This window comes from Rhamphochromis sp. 'chilingali', assembly GCF_963969265.1.
Source record: "Rhamphochromis sp. 'chilingali' genome assembly, chromosome: 20".
Lineage (NCBI taxonomy): Eukaryota > Metazoa > Chordata > Actinopteri > Cichliformes > Cichlidae > Rhamphochromis > Rhamphochromis sp. 'chilingali'.
Genome location: NC_137947.1, coordinates 33,763,535 through 33,782,320, shown reverse-complemented (window position 1 = coordinate 33,782,320; position 18,786 = coordinate 33,763,535). Strand labels below are relative to the sequence as shown.

Here is an 18,786-nt window from a genome sequence, read left to right as displayed (position 1 = left end):
CATTAGAGATCCTGCACTGACCCCTGGTGGTAGAAGTCAAATAGAGTTTCAGCAACAGCCTATTGTGACAGAAACAATCTTACGCTGTTCTCGGGACCCTGTAAGCTAAAATTACTGTTCCTAGCTTGTCCTTTGTCCTTTCAGGAAGCAATGTCTCACAATCTCACTAACATTTTGAATCAACTTTATTTTTAAAAATCACTGATGTGCAGAGGGGGTTTGTTAAGCCACTTACCTATTGTTCAAGCATAAACGTTCACTTAACTGCAGGGATGAGCCACTGTTGTGTCTACATAAACAGTTTAGTAAAGAGCCAATCTTAAATTGTTACTAGCCTGTCGTAAACCCACGTAATCTGTTCCCAGTTTTTTGTCTATGAAAAACCTGAAGTATGTTGGAATCGTGTACAATGTGACATTAAAAACTGAGCAAAGTGGACGAAGATGTGGCAGACCTGAAAAACTATCTACAGCAGTCCAGCGGTGATTTCCTCCAGAAACAGTAAAACACTGAAACATGGACTGGGAGTGATATAAAGCTTTACGCTCAGCACTCACTTTTACAGTCCACATTCATAGATGTGCTTTTTTCCTATGCATAAGGATTTTTATGTGTTATTCACAAATATCCTAAAACTCACCAACTCAGACTTCAGTATCTTCCCCAAGGGCATTTCAACAAGCAGACCTCATGAGCTACAGACCCAACTACAGACCTTCCACCTGGCAGATGATCCACTCTATACTGTGGGTTGGGTGGACAGGTTTGGGTTTTGGGGCGGAGCTGTGGGAAGTCTCCCACATGTTCATGCCTGCAGCACATTGCCATCACCTGAACTGCGTATTTAAGGACCAGCTGTGGCACTGCTTCTAAGACTTATCATCCCATCCCCATCGGTAGTAAATGAAACTGTTTCCAGTGTGCACTTTGCTTATGTTGGATCCGGCTATTCTCTTGCATTTGTCTCCCAGTCACCTGTCTGGATAACTCAAGTGTCTCACAGCTACATCTCGCCTGGAGCACAATGCTGCCGGTTTGTCCAAGCCCGGAGTCCGCTGTGGACCTGGCCACTCTCCACCGTTTTGATGTACATCACTCCCAAAAGCCACCTACTGGTTCCCCTCACAGCTATCCTGTCTACTAAGCCAAGTAAGAATACTTCCATTATCTCCAAAGTCTTTGCTCATTTCCTCCCTACCAGTCACTGCTTATACTTCTCTGATGTCATCTTAAGAACACAGCAGTGGAAAAATACTCTTAATGAAGGGATTAAGTAAAAACAACACACACACACAAAGACAGATGACCCTGTGGGTGGTCTATCCTTCAAGCTCCTCTACCAGAGGCCTGGGAGCTTGAGGGTCCTGTGCAGTATCTTAGCTGTTCCCAGGACTGCGCTCTTCTGGACAGAGCTCTCCGATGTTGTTTCTGGGATCTGCTGGAGCCACTCGCCTAGCTTGGGAGTCACTGCACAGAGTGCTTCGATTACCACTGGGACCAGTTACATTCACCCTCCACATTTTCTCGAGCTCGAGGTCATTCTCCACCACCCTTGGGGGCGTCTCCCAGTTTGACCTCAGGACTTCCAGGTTATACTCGGCACAGATGTTCCTGTACACTATGCCGGCCACTTGGTTATGGCGTTCCATGTATGCCTTGCCTGCTAGCATCTTACACCCTGCTGTTATGTGCTGGATTGTCTAAGGGGCATCTTTACACAGCCTGCACCTGGGGTCTTACCTGGTGTGATAGACCCCAGCCTCTATGGATCTTGTGCTCTGAGCTTGCTCCTGTGCTGCCATATATATATGGCAGCATATATGGGGCTTCCATGGTGATACTGAACACCAGTCCCACCTCAAAACCTCCACCACTCCTCCCAGGGATCTGAGGAGATGAAGCAGGGAGAAACAAGCTAGTTGGGTCTTCCTGGTAAATGCTCTGCAGTTGGTGGCTGCACTAGAGGGGAGCAGAGGAGGCTCCTTCTCAGGGACAGAACAGGCCACTCAGCCATTTGGTCCTCTGACAATGCAACTGTCACCTCATTGCTCATCCATAATCATTTTGAGGATATCTCTGAAAGTGGATGCAAAGGTTTTATGGATTGATGTATCCAAATTTGAAATTTATGGTTATATGTGTATGTATGTATGGAGCACATCAGGACAGAGGTACAAGCTATCTATCTGTAAAACACACTGGAGGCTCTGTTGTGGTGGGATCATCCTTATTCCCATCCCATTGAACATGATCACCGTAAAAATAAAAATAAATCAACTGAAATGTAAAAAAAAAACTGTGCAAACAACCACAGTAATGTGAAACAATGTGACAGAGAGAGGGAGACAGTTTTTCTGAACCCAATTCAGGTTTAACGTACACGAAAAACAGCTATTTCCAATCATGCGAGGGAAGGGGGGAGTTGCAGGATGTGCCACTAACACAGTGATTAGCACAACAGAGAAGCTCACATCCTAAGATGTAATGTTTGTGAAATTCAACACTGTGTAGTGATGTTAGGAAGAATCAAGGGCAAACACGTTATAACAGATGCAGATCTTCAGTAGGTGGATGTAGCTGTGCCTGCATCTATTGGCTCTGGTCAATTAAAGATGGACTCAAATGATGGTAAATGAACTGATTCTTATACAGCGCTTTTCTATTCTCCCAGAGTACTCAAAGCACTGTATACAACATTCACCCAATCACACCCATTCTCACTGACTCTAAACTGATTTCTAACGACATTCACACTCCGATGGATGCAGCGGAGAGCAACTTGGAGTTAGTATCTTGGCCAGGGATACTTGGCATGCAGACTGGAGGAGCCAGGGATCAAACCACCAACCTTCCAATCAGTAGGTGACCTGCTCTACCTCCTGAGCTACAGCTAAATGATCTGACTGTTGTGATGTCTCTAGGATTATCAGCCCGAGTCTCACACCCCCAGTCTGGATGCTTAAGGACAGATGTCCACTTCCTGTTTCATTCCACTTTGGACTCTATTCACAGCCTTCACTCTTTAGCTAACAAACGCCAGGGATATGCAGTGAAATACACTCACAGGCCTATTGTGGTGCCGTTTTAGGCTGTAAGCTATTTATTTGGGCTAATGTGGATTTTACCAGCAGTTACTTTGCCGTAGGATTGTGTTGCGTTGATCTCCGTTAGAGCTGTCGGGGGCGTTTTTGCAGGATTTTCCCTCCGCTGAATTTTTCCCCTTTGCAGCATCAGTAGCACAGAGCCAGCCTCCGACCAACTACGCTGTTCCTGCTTGCAGTGTGGGATTTTTTTCCTGAGGTCTGGAACCAGGATTATTAGGCACAAGGACGGCAAAACACAACGGCCCGTCTGTTGTTGCACAGGAGCGTCACGAGTTCGCGCAGATTCACGTTAGAAAAACAGGTAGAAACTTGGGCTTTATTTGATGTTTCGAAGCGCAGCGCATATCCGGATCGACGGGGACGCGTTACTTTCCGTGTGTTGGAGCCTCCGTGGAAAACGAAGGGGCGGGTGGGTCTGCTGTGGAGAAAAGGCTCGTTCAGGTTCATGTCTGTGTGGTACGGTAACGGATGTGCGCGGAGCCGTTAAACGTTGAAGCTGCTACATGGTGCCGACCCGACCTAGCTAACGTCCGCTCGTAGCTTCGTGTCCACGCTGACTTCGTGTCCGTGAAGGAATAAAAACACTTCTCAGTGGGAGCGAAGCCGGCTCCGACACTTTCCGTGAGCCAGCCGTCAAAGCGAGGCTTTTGTGGCGACGCCGTAAAGGTGTCGCTCGCCTGGCTCCGACCTAGCTCGGTACAGTAACGTTAGCTTACATGCTGAGGTCGCGTTCCCCTTTTCTCCGTTTACACTACACGCACGTACACTATCCACACTATTAACACTAGCGACGTGATGCTGTTTGTACATACGTGGGGACGATGTGCGTGAACTCCAGCGGCGCGGATGCAGGCCGCAGCATATCAATAACCTTTCCAAATAGCGCGGCGTGGAAAACAAACACCGTGCCCTTCATTATGACACCACGCACACACACAGCCACACGTGTAAAAGAATGTGCAATGAAAGCACACGCAGCTAGTGTGTTCACGCCGGGACTGCGTCTCCCACCAGCACCTGGCTGACGTCAGAAACCATGTTCTCACCTGAGCGTCACGTATGTGGGGACAGCTGTGAACACATGATGCTTGAAAAGCTGTCAAATAATAACTCGCTGTTTCTGATTGAATTTGTTTAATATACATTAATGTACAGTTTCCATTGAACTCTGTATTTAATTCAATTAGTTTTATTTGTACAGCATCAAATCACTGCAACAGGCGCCTCAAGGTGCTTTGTGTAAGGGCGACCCTACAATCATATGACCCCCTATGAGCAAGCAGTTTGGCGACAGTGGGAAGGAAAAACTCCCTTTTAACAGGAAGAAACCTCCGGCAGAACCAGGCTCAGGGAGGGGCGGGGCCATCTGCCTATACACGGGTGGAGTTTTCATGTTCTCTCTGTTCCCCTGTGTTTCTGCTGGGCCTCCAGCTTTCTCCCCAAAGTCATGCTAATTAATTTGTGATTCTAAATTGGCAGTGGCTGTGAGCTCCATATAAAACAGTGCATTCATTTACAGTTAAAACATGTCATCAGGATGATGGGAAAGGGGTTATTTACATGCCACTGCATTGATCTGGTTTCACTGCGGCTGAGTGTTGTGGAAATTGTGAGGACACACGTATTTATTTAGTACAGTTTAGAGGAACAGAGCATCCTGCTAACGAGAGTTTCATTATTGTTAGCATGTGTTTGTGTCAGTCACTGGCTGTTGTCGCACTGTGTCCAGACAAACATGTCAGCCAGAGGAGGAAAGAAGAAGGCCACCAAGCTGTCCCGTTCAGCCAGGGCAGGTGTCATCTTCCCAGTGGGGCGCATGATGCGGTATCTGCGCATTGGCACGCACAAATATCGCATTGGCATGGGGGCTCCGGTGTACATGGCAGCTGTAATTGAGTACCTGGCAGGTAAGTTTGATACATGAGAGCATGTGAGTGTGTTCAGTGTGCTGTGGCATATCTAAGGGACATAATTCAAAGTTGAATTTCTGCAACACTCAAAGCTCAGAGTACTTTGATAATCCTTTATGTGGGTATATATATATATATATGTGATTGACATTTAACCTGTGAAACTTTGTCACATACAGAGGCAGACTGACTCCAAAGAGCAGCTCACAGTTCTGATACATTTCTGACTCAACATTAATGAACGTACTGTTAACTAAAGCTAAACCTTTTTAACCTCACTGGGTCTGGATGAGGTCAAAGACAGTCCTTCTGTGACCTGTAAACAACTAATGTAATTATGCATCTTTACAGCCTGTTCAGTCGTTTGTTGCCCGTCTCAGCTTCTTCGAAACATGCTGCTAGCTTTAAATGTGCCACGTTTGTTGGATGAAATCCCGGAGGAGGCCTGGGATGAAACTTTGTCAGATCAAATGTGTGACGCTACCTGCTGTGGTGACTCACTGCTGAATACGGGAGTAGCCTGTGAAACGAGCAGCGAGCAGACTTGTGCACAAGTTGGGAAGGAGCCATACACAGAGCCTCACGGAGCCATTTCTAAACACCTGCAGACTCCAAGATAAGCAGTTCAGACAGTTATTCTGATGTGTAACCACTTTGCCAGGGTAACTGTCGCTCTCAGATGAGAGTAACTAGGTTAGGGTGTTCGGGAACAACCCAGGAAACATCAAGCCTGCCATGACCAGGAGCCACGTGCCTCCTGAAAAACGTTTTGCCTCAGTGAGAGAGGCCATCCTGCAGGAGTCGAGGCTTTGCAAACCTAAGAACACCAAAGGTCAAGCATGGTGGTGGCATCATGCTCTGGGGCTGTTTGGCTGTCAGTGGTACAGGCACAAAATGGATAGCATAGTAAAGACGGAGAGGGACATCCATATTCTTCAACTTCTCCTCGAATCACAGCTCGATGGCTGAAACATGGACATAATAGTTTCAACACAGCAGGGATCCCAAACATAGGAGCAGGAATGGATAAAGCAAGCTAACAGTAAGCTCCAGGGTTGGGCTGATGAGGTCCAGCCTGCTAATGGACATATATCTAAACATCAGTGGGTGTGTAACTATAATAATATTACATTTTATTACAGCAACAGTAAAAACAGCAAAATAAAATGTAAACATAAGGTAACTCTAGATTATATCTCAACATCAGCAAAACTAGAGAGATGATAGTGGACTACCGGAAACGACCAGTCAGGGAACACCAGCCCATCCACATCAACGGTGTCAAGGTCGAAAGGGTCAGCAGCTTCAAGTTCCTTGGAGTCAACATCACCGAGGACTTCTCCTGGACCCTTCACACAGACACTGTTATCAGGAAAGCTCGCCGGCGGCTTTACTTCCTGAGGAGGCTGAGGAAGTTTGGCATGAACGCCAACATCACCTCAAATTTCTACAGGTGTGCAGTCGAGCGCTTGCTGACGAGCTGCATCACAGTTTGGTACGGAAGCTGCTCTGCCAGCAGCCGTAAATCACTACAGAGGGTGAAGGCAGCAGAGCACATCACTGGCACGAGGCTTCCTGCCATTCAGGACATTTATCTCCAGCCTCCGTAAAGCGCACAGCATCATCAAGGACCACAGCCACCCAGCACATCAGCTGTTCTCCTTGTTACCATCTGGCAGACGTTACAGGTTCTGTCTGCTCGGACTACAAGACTTAAAAACAGTTTTTACCACCAACCATACGACACCTCAACCACAACACTTAAACACACACACAGTCCACAGGACGCGCTCAGAAGCTACCTGCAGCTTCACAAGTACTCTGCTTAATCTGCACTGGTCACTCCACTTTATTGTCATTGATATTTATATTTAAAAGTGCAATACTGTAAATTTCTGCTGCTCATTCCTGTGCAATATCCCATCTGCCCCCCGTCATATTTCTCTTCAAGATTTTCTTATTCAATCACTAGTGTACATATATTTATATTTATAGATACATATATATTTAGTCATCTTTTCTCTTTTACCATGTCTCTCTAATATTTTGCTCTATACTGTTTTTCTATTTATTTTTTTATTATATTTCTTCTACTGTACCATGCTGCTGAGTGACTGCTGCTCGTCAAACACATTTCATTGCAATGTTGACGCTGTGCTAACTTGCATATGACAAATAAAACTGAAACTATATATATATTAATATATTATATATATATTATATATATAATATATATATATATATATTATATATATATATTATATATATATATTATATATATATATTATATATAATATATATATATATATATTATATATATATATTATATATATATATTATATATATATATTATATATATTATATATATATATATTATATATATTATATATATATATATTATATATATATTATATATATATATATATAACCTCCAGTAAACTGGAGGTTATTGTCATGAAGAATATATAGTTTATAAAGTGTTATAGATCCACAAATGCTGCTGACAGCTCATTTGACCGGTTATTGGCTATGAATATGCTGTTTTTAGCATATAGGAACAAAATGAAGGAGTTTAATCAGTCAGTGTTAGACACAGACTCACTGCTGCAGCCGTGTAGTTTCACACCAGTACAATCTGTTACATGCTGAGTGAAGGAAAATACAGTAAACATGTTTAAATGCTGCCTAATGAGTGTGCACCATGTGTTTCTTCTCTTGTAAGCTGAGATTTTGGAGTTGGCAGGAAACGCAGCACGGGACAACAAGAAAGGCCGAATAACTCCGAGGCATATCAAGCTGGCTGTGGCCAATGACGAGGAGCTGAACCAGGTAACACAGTGCTCTATACGTGACACATACGTGACACATACGTGTATGCTAACACATCAAACTGGCCAGCGTGTTTTACACCTTTCGCCAAAGTTTATTGAAGGTTTGACCTTAAAGGTTGTTTAAACATTGATGCATGTTTTCAGGACTGCTCATAAGAAGACAAACAAGGAGAAGCGTAAATACTTGCTGATGTAACCAACTCCTGGTTGGTTGAGTTGCACGTAAATGTTTAAAACAAATGTTAATATTAGAAAAAGATGACCCGTCTAAATACAAACTTCAGTTTGTAATGATGAGCTATCCACACCCAGCTGGCCTGTGTGGAAAAAGTCACCTTAACATTTGAACTGGTTTTGCCACCTTTGGCCACAGCAGCTGAGGTCGTTCAGCCCCACTGGACGGTTCAGAGTATGAAGCCTGTTGACGGTCGTGCCTCAGTCTGGTTTCAGTCTGGCCTTTCACATCATTTCGTTTGTTGTCTTTGTAGAGGTTTACTTGCTGCTGCGCATGCTTGAACTTCAGGCCATAAACTTACGGCGACCGTGAAATGGGACGGTCAGGTTTGCGTCAGCGCTGTCTCGGTGGAGTTTAATAAACTCGGCCGTCTGCTCCTTGCTGTCTGAAATGTAACAGGACACTGCTGTAAATTCTCGACCGTCTCACACGTCTGTTTAATCAGTTTTTGTTTGTTTTTTTTGTCTCACCTGTTGGTTCTTTTGCCATCAGAATTATTGACTAAAGGCCAAGAAAGATGCCTGACGGATTTACTTTACCAATCATTTTTCTGTTTGACGTTTAGCTGTGTGAAAACCCCAGAGGAACCCACCCGATGGATTAATGAAGTTTTATTTAATATAATCTAATGACTTTAATCTCAGCCAAACCGATTTACTCACGAACAAATCAAACACTGAAAAAAGCCAAACAATAACATTTTTTAGTTATCCGAGTGACGTATATCATGTTTAACCTGAGTAGCGAAAGAGCGCGGTGGGTCTGAAAACGATGAAGCGGGAGTCCGCTGCTCTCGCCGGCTCAGTGACCATTGAACCCGCCGGCTCGCTATCGAGCTGGTGGGTAACAGACGTCTCCGAAAACGTCGGAGCACTTTTGCAAATATGCGATGTCTTGATAAACAGCAGATATTTGAAGTTTACTCAGCTACATTCTCGCCTGAAAATATCTTAAAGGTTTATTTTGTGACCCAGAAAGATTAATAAGAGTAATATTAAAACTTAGGTAGTGGCCGCCATTGTTGAAAACTGGAATTGGCTAGGCCGCGCTATGAATTCTGGGATAGGTTGGGCCACGAAGGACACACCCGACCCATCCTTCAAACCTGGGGAAATGGAGGACGCATTTGTCTATGAATTGGGACAGTCGCTGTGACGTAATCAGTCTACAAATGCGGCCTCAGGAGGAAGCAGCCGACGTTTTGGGACACAGCTCATGTTTCACTGTTGCTATGATGTATCTGAGTTCAGATATTGCAGGACTCCAGTTCATTTTCCACATAGCTGGTAGGTTTGGATTGCTATGTTAACATTAAAATTAGTTTGATGATCAGAAACGTTGAAGTGTGACGTAAATGCTAAAGAATAAGAAATCGGTAAGGAGCCAAATAAATGAGCCATTCAGAGCTTTGACCAGCTGGTTCGTCACCTGTCTCTCAGGTGCCGTCTCTCAGCACACCGGTCGTGGGATCTCGGGGTTTTTCGTGTGTCTGTGTGGATTTTTCTCGGTCTGCTGTAGTAGTTGGACAGAAAACACGCTGCATGAAGGTTACGGCTTGATTTGGACGTCGGTGAGTGAAATCATCATTTGTCCCCGGCAGCCCGACCAATCGCAGCTCCCACAGACTACAGTGAATCTAATTATTCTGAATAAGATGTGAAATAAGCATCAGCCGCTCTCAGTCTGGAGCTGCACAACATCCTCCTTCACAGGCTGAGGATGATGCTGCTAAATTGTGTCCTGAATGTTATGTAGCTATTTGCCACCAGATGGCGCTGCAGTTGTTGATCCAGGCCAACCTTTTAGTTGTTAGTTTGAATGTGGCTTCCTTCAAAAGGCGGCCGACCTCGTTGGAGAGGGGCTCCTGCTCCTCAGCAGAGGGGGTCACAGCCTGGGCGAGGTGTTCGGGCCACGCTGCCCCAGGGCTGACCTGGGACACGGGGAGATTACAGCATCGGCCTGGAAAGCCTCCGGCTGCTCAGACCGAGCGTGCACAATGCTCCACACTGACTTATATGAGCTTCTCATATTTTACTAACAAGTGAACATCTTTTTATATCTTATTTGACATCAGTTCTTCTTCTCAGCTGTCTGTTTGGAGGGTAATGTTCATGATAATTGCATTTAAATGATGATGATGAACCTTTTTGTCACCATGGGCACACGCATATTAAAAAAACCTCTATATACATGAATCTGTCTCACAGTGCAGCCGTCACTACAGTGTGGTAAACAGCATTCACCTGTCGGCTGTGGAGCGATTTTTGTATCATCCTCAAACAAAGACGGAGGTCACCACATGGTCACGTGTGTGCACAGACAACGTTTCTTCACAGACATGAGTTCATTTATCAAAATGCTTCTTCCATCAGCTTCTGCGAGGAGTGACCATATCAAACGGAGGGGTTCTACCTCGTATCCACCCAGAGCTGCTCTCCAAGAAGAGGGGAGGCCGAGTGAAAGTGGACAGCCAGGCGTCTGTCACGGACAAGCAGGAGGAACGCTTGAAGAGCAAGAAGCCCACCAAAACCTTCAAAAAGGTTAAAGGCAAACGAGGGCGCAAGCCAAAGGTCAGTGTGCCCAGCAAAGCCATCTGTGATGATGGCGATGAGTCTCTAACCCTTCTTCTGTTAACAGCCGTGTGTTCTGTACATTTGTGTTTGATTTGTTCAATCAGAGAAGAGACAAACCAGAGCTGGTTTAATGCACTCGAGAAAGAACCAGAGTCATTATCATTTGGTAACTTAAATGCTGATTGAAGTGAACGTTTTTCTCTCCATCTGGCAAAGAGCACAGACAATGACAAAGAGGCTGTATCAAACTCCACAGTGGAAGACGGTCCCGGTGATGGATTCACCATCCTGTCAGCAAAGAGTCTCTTTCTCGGACAGAAAGTAAGCCGCGTTAAAAGCCCAGCTGAAAGTCACCGCGTTGTGTTACTGCTCAAAGCTGTTTGTCACTCTGTCTTTGTGAATCCACAGCTTTCATTAACAGAAAGTGAAATGAGTAAAATTGGAACAATCAAGGTGGAGGGAATAATTAACCCAACCAATGCAGAGCTGGACCTCAAAGATGGAGTGGGTAAGCAGCACCGGTTCATGTAACGTGTCTGGTTTCTTTCATGCGTCCTCATGCTGAGCGGCTGCTGTGCTGGTCTTCCAGGCAACGCCCTGGAAAAAGCTGGAGGTCGAGAGTTCCTGGAAGGAGTTAAGGAGCTGAGGAAAGCACAAGGGCCTTTGGAGGTAGCATCAGGTACGCAGCTGCGTCGTCACAGCCACTGAATCACATCCATGTCCACAGTAGGATGTAGCTGATGAGACAGCGTGATACATGCAAATCCGGGCCTAGTAAATAGAGTGCACAGAGATCAGCTGTTAGACTGGGCGCAGACACGTTTTTGTCTGAGGCGACGGTGGTCACCCTAACATGCTTTCATCCTGCAGTGGCAGTGAGCCAGGCCAGTGGCATGGCAGCCCGCTTCATCATCCACTGTAACATCCCACAGTGGGGCTCAGAGAAGTGTGAGGACCAGCTCGAGAAGACTGTGAAGAACTGCCTCTCAGCAGCAGAGGAGAAGAAGCTCAAGTCTGTGGCTTTCCCCTCGCTGCCTGCTGGACGGTGAGCTCCATCACACACAGTGTGTCGCCTCATAGACGCGTCTCTTTGGTCCCCGACCGCGACGCCTTTTGTGCGTTAGACATGAGTGTAAATGAGCATGTAGCTGTCGACCTCGCCGTGACCGTTACAGTAAGATTGAGTGCAGATCTGCTGATCTCAGCTTGTATTCTGTGTGTATAAATGGGAGGACACACTCACCCAGGGCCTCAGCTAACAGTGTGGATCTGCACCTGGTCCAGTGTACGTCCAGCTCCACTGATCTGTGTAGCAAAGTGACCGTCAGCCTGCAGACCGAACACGTTTGCAGACAGATTTTTAGCCGTAGCTCTGCCATTTGTTCAGCTACTCTTCATCACAAACAGCTTTGTCGTTTGTCTTCCTCAGTCTCATTTGTCCAACCGTTTCCCACAGGAACGGATTCCCAAAGCAAACAGCCGCTCAGCTCATCCTCAAGGCCATCTCCAACCACTTTGTGTCCTGCACCAGCTCCTCTCTGAAAAACATTTACTTTGTGCTGTTTGACAGCGAGAGCATCGGAATATACCTTCAGGAAATGGCCAAGCTGGAGGCCAAATGAAGATTGCCGGTTTGTGCGTGTGTGTGTGCGTGTGTTTGGGGGCTATTTTTTAACTGTTGTTTGTCACTGTTGGTATAGGTAGGTGGTCCCACAGTAGGGTTTTCCATGTGGAATGTGTTAAAGAAGAAATCTATCTGTGTGTGGAGTGCTGTTCCCATTTCTGTTCCACTGTTCCTTCAAAGATCGTATTCTTTCTAGAGTAGATAATTTAAGTGGGTAGAGTTTGCTCTCTTGGCTCCTCATTTCACTGTTTTTATATCCATGTACAAATGTAACAGTTCTTTCGCAGCATCGGTATTTTCTGATATATTTAGTTTACTAATTCAAACCTGTGGTTGGCATTCTGCTATGAAATAAAACCGTTTTACACCAGAGGTCTGCTCAGTGTCAGCACCTCTTCTTACCATCTCCTCTCCTTTTTCACAATATTGTTTTAAAGTAGAACAAAGCACAGCTGGAGGCACGGTACACCCTGTGTATATAAGAGGCTTTTTTGGATTTTAGAAATGCCATTTGATAGAAAACTTCATCTGTGATTCTACCGAAATTCTGTTTCTAACTGATCTGGGTTGCTTTGGCTTCATTCTTGAATGACCTTTAAATTTTGTTACTAGTGCACACTGCAAAGACTCTGTGTTTGTTACAGTTACAACAAATATTGGTTGTATATGTCTTTGTCTCTGTAGTATTTTTTTCCTCAGTTGAACAGTTTGACTCAAAAATAAATTAGCATCATTTCATTTTGTTGTGCAGAGTAGTCCATCCAACTGTCAAACCTGCTGTGGTCACAGGTGTAACCACCAGTACGAATACTGGAAAATGTACAGGGCTCAGCGCAAATGACAACTGTGAGAAGCTGCTAAGATGAAACATGTTGTGGTGCCACAGCGATCGATCAGGGATGAAGATAAAAGGGACAAAAAAGTTATTTTGCACATACATATACGTATATACACACTAGGGCTGCCACGATTGGTCGACTAATCACGATTACGTCGACTATCAAAATCATCGACGACTGATTTAATAGTCGACGCGTCGTTTGAAGCTTTGTAAGATCCTGAAAGACGCAGGAATAAGTAGCAGGATTTAAGAGTGTAATAACGGACTGAAACAGAAGATGGCAGCACTGCATGTACAAGGATGCCAGCTGCCGTTAAACCCCGAAGAAGAAGAAGAAGCTATGTCAGGGGCTGTGTCCCAATTCAGGGTCTGCACGCTTCTTCTTTTTTTTTATTTTTTTTTATCACATTTTAGACATACAGTCAAGTAAAACAGGGATCACATAAAAGGTGACATTGTGGTAGTACAATGAAGAACAGAAAGAGTGACAAGGACAGTGAGACAAAAGTGAGTACAAAAAATAAATTAAGGGGAACATAAATAAACAAAAGTTTGCAAGAGCCAAAATCAAGTTAGCAGTTTCAATCGGTTACAGATGTTAACAGTCTTGAGAGCCTTAGTGTTTTTTTGATGAGATTGTCCTTATATATTGTGCAAGTTCCATTTTTAATACAAGAAGTTCAGGCTTTCTGCCGAGGACTTTGCTTTTGTGTATATGAAATTTTGCCAAAAATAAAACCAAATTTATAAAGAAGAAAGCATCATTGTCCTTGTCTTTAAAATTATAATAGCCAAAGATAACATCCTTATAGTATAGTTGAAGATTAGGGAGAACAAAGTCAGTAATAAACTTGTGGAAATCCTTCCAGAATTTACACGTAAATTTACATGACCAAAGCAGATGAGAAACTGTTTCAGGTTGCTCTTGACAGAAGGTACACACTTTACATTTATTGAGGGTCTGCACGCTTGAAGTACGCATTTTAAGTGCGGTTACGTCACCGCCACGCGACGACGGCTGTCCCAATTCGAAGTGTACTCCAAATGCGCCGTTGATTTCCCCAAATATCAAGCGTGGTCCGGTGCACGCTTCGTGGTCCCATAGATTAGAGGTCTGCGCGGGAATGTTTTTTTTAGTCCCGCTCCCGCAAGGTTTTGTACCGCACCCGACCGCTCCCGCTGTATATTCAGTCTTTGTTCACCCGCTGCCCGCTTAGAATAATTTTCTACCCGACCCGACCGTTCCCGCTAAATTTAGATCTGGTTTCCAAAATCTCACATTTAAATGGGGTACCACCAAAAAATAGAGATAACAGATAAAACTGCAGGTTGTGCAATGATTGTATTTATTTTTCTTAAACAAGATGCATTTATCTGTCAACATGCAACATTTATCTTTTAACATGGAAAACGTGTTGCAAAAATAAAATAAATAAAAACGAATACAGCATTGTGGCCTACTTGTTATTTTTATGTAAAATACAAACGTAACATTTTTCTGTCAACACAGTAGGGAAAGTGTCGCGAAAAAAAAAAAAGTCACTTAAAATTGTAAACAAAAGAACAAAATAGTTGGCCACTGCGAAATTAAATGGTTGTTTAAACTATCAGTTTAACGAAAAAATGTCCCAATGTCGAATTCAAGGTCTCTCCTACAAAAGAAAATATGCATATATAAATACAACAATAAACGACATCTCAAAATTATAAACTATTAATCAAATGAACGAAACTTACTTAAAAAATCCAAATTATTTTAAATTTCCATGCAGGAAAAGAATGTCACTGACTGATGAGGGTTTCAGTACTGAACGTCTCTCCTCCAAAATCCGACCACAAAGGCTGAATGCTCTCTCGGAAGGTGCACTCGTTGCTGGGATGCAGAGGACAAATCTTGCAAGGTTGCTCAGGGCAGGGAACTGGGAACTGTTGGAATTCCACCACTGCAAAATGTTTTGTTGACTTGATAATTCAAGTTTCATGGTCCTGTACTCCTGAATCTGAACATCTAGTGATTTTGATCCACATGATTCTTCCTCTTCCTCCCAATCTGAAAATTTATGAAGAACAGTAGGCCTTTTGGCAGGTGTTGGTTCAACATCCTCATGTGCATGATCAAACTTTAAATCTTCGATCATCTCCTTGACTCCCTGTATCACATTCTGTCGCCCTCTTTCATCTAACATTCTCAGACCTCGCAGATTTGGTGTCAGAAAGGTTGCTATTTTATAAAGCATGTGAACAGAATGGGATGAAGTGCTGTCTGCTGACAGTAATTCTTTCAGCCGTGTTACACAGACGGTTGCAATTTCAGAGAGCAGAGGGTCTTTTGTGGCTGATGTACAGTGCTCAATTAATCGCACAGACCACGGAAGAACAAGTGAGGCACTGGGAGCTGTGTTATCAGTTTCCAAGTCGTCAGTTGCCTCTTTGAAGGGTTTTAGGAATGATACTAGTAACTTAAGAGTACTGATGCTAATGCGTCCGATCTTGTCATAATTATTGCTCTCAGTCAGCACAGATGCAATGTCTTCGTACTGTTCCAAGACAGAATTTAACATGTCAAAGTTAGAGTTCCATCGTGTCTCTATGGATTGTTTCAGTGACTTTTTAAGCTTGCCCTGCTGTCCTGAGTGTTTGAAATATGTAACCAACTTTTTAACATCAGTCAGAAGGCTAGCGATCTCTGGAGACTTTTCGATTATGGCAGTACCAAACGCACTGGAGAGAGTCACGTTTAGTATGTGCGCTGTGCAGTTTAGCCTCGTGTATTCTCGTAAGGCACTGATCATGTTGGCTCCACGATCTGTGACAAAAATAATCTTTTTGCCCATGTCTGTCGCATCAATGCCAAACACTCTGAGATTCTGCAGCAGGTGCCTTCGAATGTTTTCACCTGTCTTTGAGGTGCTTGGGTCAAAAGGGGCAGCAAAAAGCACTCTTGAATGTAGCTCAGATTGCTCATTAACGTAATGGATGGTTGCAGACAAAAAGGACGTTTTTCGATATGTTTCTGTCCATATGTCTGCTGTAACAGCGCATCCAAACTTCGATATTGTTGCAGTGATTTCCTCCACAACATGTTTACGTAGACTCTGAGCCCTCATTTCAACATTTCTTGACACCGTTGTGGGGTGTGGTAGTATCTCACAGACATCGAATTTTCCTATTCTTGCTGCTGTGTCGACCAAATGTTGGGCCAGCTGTGTGAAGCCTTTTCCAGAGATGGTATCATACGGTCGAATGTCTTGGCAAACAAACTGAACACATTTGTCTCTGGTTTCTTTTTTAAACTTCTCTGGCACCAGCAAAGATTTAGTAAATGCCAGTTTTGTTTGCCCCTTTGTGATGGGACATGAGTGCCGCCTTAAACCTGAGGTTCCAGTCTTGTGACTGCAAAAGGGTAAAACTTTGAGGCATTTATCGCATTGTACAAAGGGTAATTTTTTTCCATTTGCGTCTATGACGCATGAAAAAGACTCCCATACATCAGACTTGCCTGATGTGGGTTTCCTTAAAGTAAACTGACCGTTGTCTAATCCCAGCTGAACGTCCTTCAAGGAAATTGCATCTTCAGTTTGCTCTGCCATGTTGGTAAAGCGCGCTCTGATGCAGGTGATGCGCGCACAGAGTCACAGACTGTGCAAGTAAAATGCACGTGCAAAAAGCACTGATCCATGCGCTCAGTGCATGTAACAGGCGTGAGCACTGGCTGTACCAGTGCTCAATTAGAATGAGGAAATCACAGATATGCTGTTCCGAAAAAATGTCGGGCACGCTATATTTTCAGACCGCCCGCTCCCGTTCAAATTACACCAGAGTTACCGACCGCTACCGCATTTTATTTGGAAATTTATTCCCGCGCCGCAAGAAATCTGGTCGGGTCCCGCGGCTCCCGCGGGACAGCCGCGGGAATGCAGACCTCTACCATAGATCCCATAATTCATAGCGCGGCGGTGGGTGTGGATAATTTTGATGCAAATTACGGCAGAAGGGAGCGGCCGAAGAGTGAACTGTCAAAAGTACTGAATATGACGTCACTTATTTATGTGCGAATGTTTAATAATTACAGTCAGTCATATATCCACAAACACAACAAGCTGAAAGTCAGTGATTTTATAGATAGATCTATAGATCATAATCTGACAATACTATAATATTGGCCATATTATATTTACATTACCACAGTGAGATGACTTTAGTCTCATGAACAACATTAACTAATTGTTATTTACTAACTAATCTTAAATGACTGTTCAGCACAGAAATGAAGCCCAACAATCATGTTTTACAGTCCCGTGGTCTCAGCCTCAGATACTCAACTAATCAAAGTGATGTCATGACAAAAATGAATGAACAAAAATGCTTCATTTCTGTCAAACAAAGCTGTATGTAACGTGTATCGCGGTTAGTATCATGGTTGCTAGGCAACCTGAACAGCGCGACGAAGCGTATACCGTCCCATTTCACAAGCCTCTCACTTCCGCACTTCTCGTACTTCGCGAACTAACCCTAACCCTACGCACCGTACGTAGTACGCGTAGTGCGTGTCACTACCCGATCCGTACCGGAAACCCGATCAGTACCCCGCATGCGCGAAAGGTTTCTACTTCCGGTCGTAGCGTTTTACGATAGTTATGGGTCAGAGTATCTGTTAAGATGTTAAGAATAACAAGTATATCTTAAAATGTTTGCAATAATGAAGCATTTCAGTACAATGTAGACAAAAACGAAAAATAAAAAGAAAGTTACGGATCAGGACTCTCCGATCCTTACTGCGCATGTGTAAAGTCTGACCGTACAAATCGGGTCTACCCGATCCGTACCGCACATGTGCAGGGGTTTTCTTCTTCTTCTGTTCGTTTAATGGCAGTTTACTCCCCAGTGTACGAGGATACCGCCACCTGCTGACCACGCGAATGAACCCTATTATACACTGAATTAGCGTCATTACAAACGTGTGTTAAATTTGATTTAGCGATAGTCGAGTGTGTTTATGCTTGTCTGTGAGGAGAGGATTGTTGGAATAGTGATAATGATGTGCGCTATCACTGTCAATTGTCAGTAAACACTTCATCTGGCTGATGAATCTACACGTGAGATATTACAAAGTCTGCATTATTAACTCTGTAATTCGGCGCCATTCTTCTTATTTTACGGCGCTGTTGCTCAATCGGGGGACGCTCTCTGTTGAGGAGAAAAGCATGAATTTCTTTGTATACGGATTATCCATTGTTTAAATGTCCCGGGCAGTCGAAAAGGAGGCAGAGCTGTTGAGAAATGCTAGGAGCTAACTGGGCGCTAACGGTATCATTCAAATATATTGAATGTCGCAAAGTTGGCAAAGAGAGGAAGTGACGTAAGATTTGCGCATGCGGGGTACCGATCGGGTTTCCGGTACGGATCGGGTAGTGACAGTGCGCGTACTTCAAGCGTGCAGACCCTGAATTGAGACGCAGCCCCAGAATTCATAGCGCCCAGCTCAGTTTCCAACAATGGCAGCAGCTAGTTAGTTTTAATGTTACTCTTATTATTCTTTTTGGGTCACAAAATAAACGTTTAACATATTTTCAGGCGAGAATGTAGCTGTGTAAACCTCAAATATCTGCTCAGTTTATCAAGACATCACATGTTTGCAAAAGCGCTCCGACGTTTTCGGAGACGTCTG

The 18,786-nt window shown here is 44.1% G+C and overlaps 1 protein-coding gene across 1 annotated transcript; it reads left to right on the top strand.

The window, feature by feature from the left end:
• The first annotated feature begins 2,992 nt into the window (after window positions 1-2,992).
• On the top strand, window positions 2,993-13,015 carry macroh2a2 (macroH2A.2 histone). Its single transcript, XM_080868117.1, has 9 exons — window positions 2,993-3,405; window positions 4,834-5,011; window positions 7,737-7,843; window positions 10,453-10,650; window positions 10,870-10,974; window positions 11,062-11,161; window positions 11,243-11,332; window positions 11,524-11,698; window positions 12,110-13,015. The coding sequence occupies exons 2-9, from the start codon at window positions 4,840-4,842 to the stop codon at window positions 12,273-12,275; spliced, it is 1,113 nt and encodes a 370-aa protein (XP_080724243.1). The 5' UTR covers window positions 2,993-3,405; window positions 4,834-4,839; the 3' UTR covers window positions 12,276-13,015.
• The last annotated feature ends 5,771 nt before the right edge of the window (window positions 13,016-18,786 follow it).